Source organism: Mesoplodon bidens (genome assembly GCF_964165515.1).
Source record: "Mesoplodon bidens genome assembly, chromosome: X".
Taxonomy (NCBI): Eukaryota; Metazoa; Chordata; class Mammalia; order Artiodactyla; family Ziphiidae; genus Mesoplodon; species Mesoplodon bidens.
Window position 1 is genome coordinate 78,228,912 of NC_138163.1, and position 6,885 is coordinate 78,235,796.

General features: G+C 41.6%; 1 protein-coding gene across 1 annotated transcript; it reads left to right on the forward strand.

Moving 5' to 3' along the window:
* Positions 1-5,843, forward strand: NEXMIF (neurite extension and migration factor; the record flags this gene model as incomplete). The annotated part of the gene is made up of 3 exons (XM_081222020.1): positions 1-79; positions 778-5,152; positions 5,750-5,843. The coding sequence occupies 3 exons, from the start codon at positions 1-3 to the stop codon at positions 5,841-5,843; spliced, it is 4,548 nt and encodes a 1,515-aa protein (XP_081078146.1).
* Positions 5,844-6,885: the final 1,042 nt, after the last annotated feature.

Below are 6,885 nucleotides of genomic sequence, written 5' to 3' on the forward strand. Positions count from 1 at the left end.
ATGGATAACCAACAAGATAAGGCTGTTGTTGCCTCAGCCAACGGAGAAAACACTATGATTAATGGGGTCAAGGAAAATGGTAAGGGAATTTAATTGTGGTATGTATTATCTCTCCCAGTAGTCCTTTGTTAGTACTATAGATTTACGGTATCCACAGAGTTGGGGCAAGTTAAGTCTAGGATGCCTCTGAGGTAGGAGTTAGTCCTAAACTTTATTCCACCAGATCTCTAACTGGACTAGAAGGGTCTCTAAGAGGTATCGAATCCAACCCCTTTGCTCTCCCAAATCATCTCTATCAAATGGATATTTAAGTTCCTCTAAATTCCTGGTGAATTAGAAATATGCTCTGATATGAAGTTTGGAATGTTTAGACACAGTAGGAGCTTCCAAAACATAGGTGAGGTCTGAAGGATAGGACTATGCTTCATAGTTCAAAACCATGAATATATCCCATCTCATCATTTACCCACCCTGAAAGCTTTGACTTTCCAGTTGATCAAGCAATCCAATTTTTTCCTCATTTCTGAGGAGAGTGTTGTGTGTGTCTGAAGAAAAAGCTGAACCTAAAAAAATATTATTTTTCACTCACATGAATGTTCAATATAAAATCAAGGTTGTTCTTTAACTCTGTAGTTTCTACTTCTAAAGTTAGAGAAGCTGAAGCTTAGATTTTATATCATAAGATCAAGTACCAGAAACTGATCAAGGGAAAGAGAGTTAATGAGTCTGCTCTAATACCTTTAACTTTATTTCTGTCATTTTTCCCCTTTTCTCTAGATTCAGAGGACCAGGATGTGGCAGTGAAGTCATTTGAAGCTCTAGAAGCTGCTACACAAATCCAGCCTATACTGGTGACTCAAAAAGAGAACCTGATGTATCCCAGAGGTCTCCTGCCTTTGCCCTCTAAGAAGCCCTGTATGCAGAGCCCTCCCTCTCCTTTGGGCCTGATTGAAGCACCTGAGCATGCTGCTAATAGTGCTTCTGTGAATGCCATCTCCCTTACATCTGGTGTTGCAAAAGGCCTGAACACATGGTCACTGCCCAATGAGTGTGAGAAAGCTCCATTTGCCATAATGGAGCCTGCAGGCATGTCAGCTCTGAATGGGGAGTGCCTCATGCAGCCAAGCCGGACTTGCTTGGGCTGCTTCATGGAATCCAAGGATGCAGTAGATCCTGAGCCAGGGATCAGTCTAAAAGTCAGTGATCTAAATAGGGATTATGAAACTTGTGCAGTCTCTGATATAGGGATTCAGTGTATTAATGCTGGAGAAAACATGAAATACGGAGAGCAGCTGCTCTCAGACCAGCTCCTAGGCTTCCCACTGCACAAATCAAGGGCAGGAGATAGACGAGAAGCCGAGAAACCTGACATTGACTTGGAGGACCCAGCTCAGAAAAGTTATTATGAGGCATTACTATTAGATAAGTGCAATACGGAAGAGGCTTTGCTGGCAAATTCCAATCAGGATTGGGGTTACTTTGAGACTTTTATTAGTGAGAGTAAGATTGAACTGCTTGACCTCTGTTCTAAGAATGAGCTGTCTGTCAACCTGTTCTCTGAAGAAGATGTGGATAACTACATGTTCGATGATGATGAGTCAACACTGGGCAGTGATGTCTGCTCCCTGAAAATTCGATATGAATCCTTCCAGGACAACGTTCGAGACAAAACCACCCTTTTGATGCAGGAGGATGCCCAATTCAACTTTTTTCCCAGTGTCTTCACTACCTGCCCCAAGCGGGAGTCTAAGAGTGGGGTCCTGAAGCAGAGCAGTGATCTTTCCCAATTCAAGGTCCCTGATGTGAGCATTATCTGGGGGGAGGAAGATAAAAACTTGGACAAGAAGAAAGGCAAAGAAGAAGGCCAGGAAGACAAAGGTGTAGAGAAAAAAGATGCAGAGGATAATGGAGAAAAATCTGCCTTAAATAAACCATGCAGTGGACCTGAAGTAGGGCAATTTAAGAATCCAAAGCAGGGCCATCTTGCCAATTCCTTGGAGGCATCAGGGAATTTTAGTGATGACAGTTCCTTCATTGAGGTCTCTTATGATGCCATGGGGGAGATCAAGGACTGTAGCCGCTATATGGCTCGGGACACTAATTCTGGCAGCTCCTCCTCCCAGCAGAATTATGGGCTGCGAGCCAAGAGAAAAGTCAGGTATAGTGAAGATTATCTATATGATGTTGATTCACTAGAGGGTGAAAAAGTAAATGAGAGGAAGGAATGGTTGCCAGGTGGCTGTAAAGAGGAAGATGATGATGAATGGTGTCCCAAAAAGAGAAGAAAAGTAACTCGTAAGGAGCCCCCTGTTATTATCAAATATATCATCATCAATCGTTTTAAAGGTGAGAAGAACATGCTGGTGAAGTTGGGCAGGGTGGATGCCAGTGAGACAACAGTGAATTTGAGTGAGACGCAGCTCAACAAATATACCAAGCTGGCCCCCTTGAAGGGCTTCTGGCAAAAGAAGAAAAAGCAGAGAAACAGCAATTCAGACTCCAACAAAACACCCTTATGCCAAAAGCAAAGCTTTGAACCAGGTAGCTTTGAGGTGTCATTCCTGCCACCTGCTCGCAAACGAAAATCTAAACTTGGCAACAGGCACAGGATTCAAAGAATCCCATCCATGGAAACTTCAGCAAGTGGTAAGCAGGTTTCATTCTGCAATGATGAGAGGCAAGCTAGTAGTCGTAAAGAAGATGGAGGCCTGAAAGGTACACTGAAGTCAGCACCTCTGGCTGCCCCCGGCTGTGCAAATGGATCACATTTAAATGACATCACAGGCCCTGACTCAGTGAAAGTCAAAGCCCAAGATGCACAATTTAAGGGGCCAGAGAGGAAAGTGCTCAACAAAATCAAATTTAAAAGTGAAGCCAGGTTAAAATCCAAGAAAATCAAAGCTGGGCAAGAAAGCAAGCCAGTTGTTCAAATGACCCCTCTTTTGGGAGACCAATCTTCCAAGGCTAATTCAAAGAATGAAGCTACTCCTGGGACCTCAAGTGATTCACATCTATCTGAATTTCATGAGACAAAGGTTGCTAAGAACTCTACTTTCCTATCAACCACTTGCTCTTCTGAAATGCCTCTATCATCTGCTCATGTTGCCAACAATATACCTGTTATCCCTGGAGGGTACTTGCAGACATTGTTAGATGCTTCTGACTTGTCAAATAATACTGGCATTTCATACTTCACTCAGCATTCTCCAGAGCAAAATGAAGTCAGCCTCACTCAAACAGAAAAATCATTTGTACCTCTCCAGCCTGCCCAGGACTGTGTGCTTTCCTCGCCTTCTGAGTCTGAGCTGCTTCAATCATCCCAAAACTTCAAAATGGAATCAAGCAACTATGGAAATGTGTGGCCCAACAAACCTACTTCTGGCTCCCAGGAATTCATGGCTGCAGTCTCAAGGGAGATAGCTCCAAACCAATCATGTGAATTTGGAGTCTCCCAAGTAGTTTCCATGGAAAATAACCTCACAGCTACAACATACAATCCGATCTGCCTCAACAGTGGTGGCAGTAGTTGCAACAAGGTCCTGTATGCCTCTGTGCAAGACACCCAGCTCTCATCTGATGACTCTTATCAATTATGTCACTTTAATAATGGAGAGATCTGCTTTCCTTTCCAGCAGGGTCCAGTGAATATGGATGATGGGCGGCTCTTTAGCTTTGATTCCATGGCCCCACTCTCTGTCAACTCAAGCAATTATTGCTCCTTAAGCTTGAAGTCTTGCGAAAAGGATGGTGATGATGATATCACTGATGACTTCCTGGCCCATTGCAGCCCCAAGCTGGTGATCCAGCAGAGCATTGATGAAATAGCACCACTAAAGGAGTCCACTGACCTCCTGGATATCTCCAACTTCACTCCTGACAAATTCCGCCACTCTTCCCTCTCAGAGGTGTCCCCACCTGACACCCCCAGTCTTTCCCCTCAGATTACCAGATGTGAGAATATCAAGACACTAGGAACACTAAAGGGGTTCCAAGAGGGTGTCCCAGGAATACTGGGCAATATGGAAAAAATCAAATGGGACTGCAGTACCCTTTCACGTCAGGTCCAAGTGGATGATGGATTTACTTTAAATAACCATCAGTTTCAGTTCCATATGTTCAATGATGAGGATTCTGTCAGCCTGCTCCAAAAAGCCCCTTGCTTATCAGCGTTTAATGATCCATCTGGTCAAATGGGTACCAACAACAAGGTGTCAAAATCAAGAAAGAAAAGTTCACCCAACAAGAGTGGGGCTACGAACCAAAGCTCTTCTCAGAAAAACAACAGGAAAAAAAACCCCAAAGCCAACAACAAAGGGATTGAAAAACCACCTGGCAAAGCCTCCCGCCAAGTCCCTAAGTCAACAAAGAAAGGGAAATTCATGGCTGCAGTCAATGGAGAGAAAATGCAAATTGGCATCGGTCGTGGAGGAGGCCAAATCAACAGCATATCCTCCACAGGGAAGACTTTGGCTGAATGTATCCAACATAGTGGCCCTGTGGCCTCTATGAAGATGCCAAGTCAGAAGGGACTTTCTGGAGATTGGTCTTTAGGGAAGGAGAGCAGCCCAGGCTGGAGTGACATGAGCATGGGCACCAACACCAACAACCTTCTGGATGATGATCAACGGGAATTTCAGGAGCCTTCTTATATCTTGTCCAACATTGCCTCTGGTATGGCAGATGTGCAGAGATTCATGATGGCCTCCATAGAGCCCCTTTGCGAACCCATGGAGCACCATGGAGACCCCAATATATTCTACTCCCCTGAGTCCAATAGTCTAAAATTAAAAACCCTCAAGATATTGGCTGGGACACCACAGGAATCTAAGAAAAAGGCCAACAGTGGCTCTCCAGGAGCCACTAAGAATCACCGGTCCATCAAGGGTGTGAGTAAAAGCAATGGGAAAGCAGCGATAGGTGATCCTGGTCGTGCAAGCATGCCTGGTTATAACGAGGACTCTCGCTCTGCCTTCTTTGATAAAAAGTATAATAACCTGAGCACTTTAGGCAATAATGGACCGACACACAAAAAGTTATATCGTCACAAAACCAGCTCCAAGGCCCTGAGAGATGAGAAGTGTAAGGGAAAGCGTATGGAGCGAGAACAGGTCCACAAGGATGAGGCTGGGACAGCTTCTTTTGAAAAACTGAGGTAATACTGCACCAAAATGGCTGAGATGATGCACCCTTAGCTTTCCTACTCTGCTAAGCCCGCAGTCCCTCATTTTTTTCCCTCTTGAAAGCAGTTTGCATGAAAGAAACTGTCCCATTCCCTTCTTTTTCAAATGAAAATGGAAAGAAAAAAAGTGCATGAAAATCCCTATACCTCTAAGCCACACAAAAGATTGGGCAATATTGTAGTGGCTTGACTAGGGATAAATTCTGACAAGGCTACTTTTTCTGCTAGTCAGCATTAGTTTTTACTTACTGAGAAAATACAACTAAAATATGCTCTTGAATGACTTGGGGAAGGGAAGGGCTTTGCAGTGAGAAAATATTTGAATAACAGAATTTAAAAGTTATATAGACAAAAATGCCAAGATCATTTAAGCAAAAAGAGCATAATTTGGAAAACAAAATCTCATCATATGGCAATTAGAAGTGCTTTCTAGTGGCCCCTGCTATTTGTATCTTTTTCTGCATCGTACGGCATCTAGTATGATGTAAACAAATTTAGATTGTATGATCCCTTCGTGGGACATACACTAAAGCTAACTAAGATGGCATAAATTGTTTGGTTTTTCTGCAGGGATTCCGACTACAATCTCCTAAAAGCAGAAACAGCATTTTGGGTTTTACCTGTGTTTGAAGAAGAGACTCCCATTTTCCAGAAAGACATTTGATGTTTGTGTTTTATTTCTTTCAAAATATGCCTTGTGGTATGTATGTTGACATGTAAGTGCTTAAAGAAAAGAATTTTAAAGTGTGGGAATAAGTCTTTGGAAGCAAACTTTAATCTGATGTTCTATGTAAAAGACTTTAGAAGTCATACAGTTGCACAAAGTAGTTTATGCACTGTTTACCCAAGGGGAAAGGAAGTAAAACATTGTGCCAAACTACAAAAAAAGTGACTGTATTGTATATATTTTTACTTCTATATCAACATTTGGTTGTGAGTATTTGGGGAGCTTGTCCCTGTTAATTTACTAGAAACATTCCAGTGATTCTTGCTATTAACCACCCCCACTTATGTGGATAGCACCTGTAGATCACAGTGGAAAAATATGTTGTGTTACACAATTTACCAAAACGTAAAGGATACTGTTTGAAATGTGCCAAATTTCCTTACCTCATCTCACAGATTCACCCCACAGTTTAAAGCTCATTAATTAAGTTTTTATATATATATATATATATAAGCATACATACATTATTTTAAAAATTTAAATTCTACTGTCCTGTATGGAAACATGAACCATTAAACAAGGCACAATAAAGGTTTGTTTGTTCCATTGTATAAGGGTTAAAGTGTTGGAAAAGTCTGGAAGTCACAACAGCTAAGTCCATCAGGGACCCAAGTATATGCATTTACAGAAACTTTTACAAGGAAACAAAACAGCTGCTTTAAAGTTTGTTTTCTAAAAGCAAAATCTGTAGCTGAAAATTATTTAAAGTGCAAAGTTATATTGCTGATACTTTATATCTCAGTTTTATATATTTTATAATAGTCTGGGATAAATTATAAAATAGCTATAAAATTAACACTAAGATAAATGAAGTACATAGATTGCTTTTATTTAAGTAGTTTCCTAAATGTTTTATTCCAGTTTTGTCAAAAGTGCACTCATATCATGGCTTTAGTGTTAAGTGTTTAATCTTGCAATGCCAATGCCATTTAAAGAAAATGTTAAGGCATCTCAGTTTGACACCTATGAATCACATTCG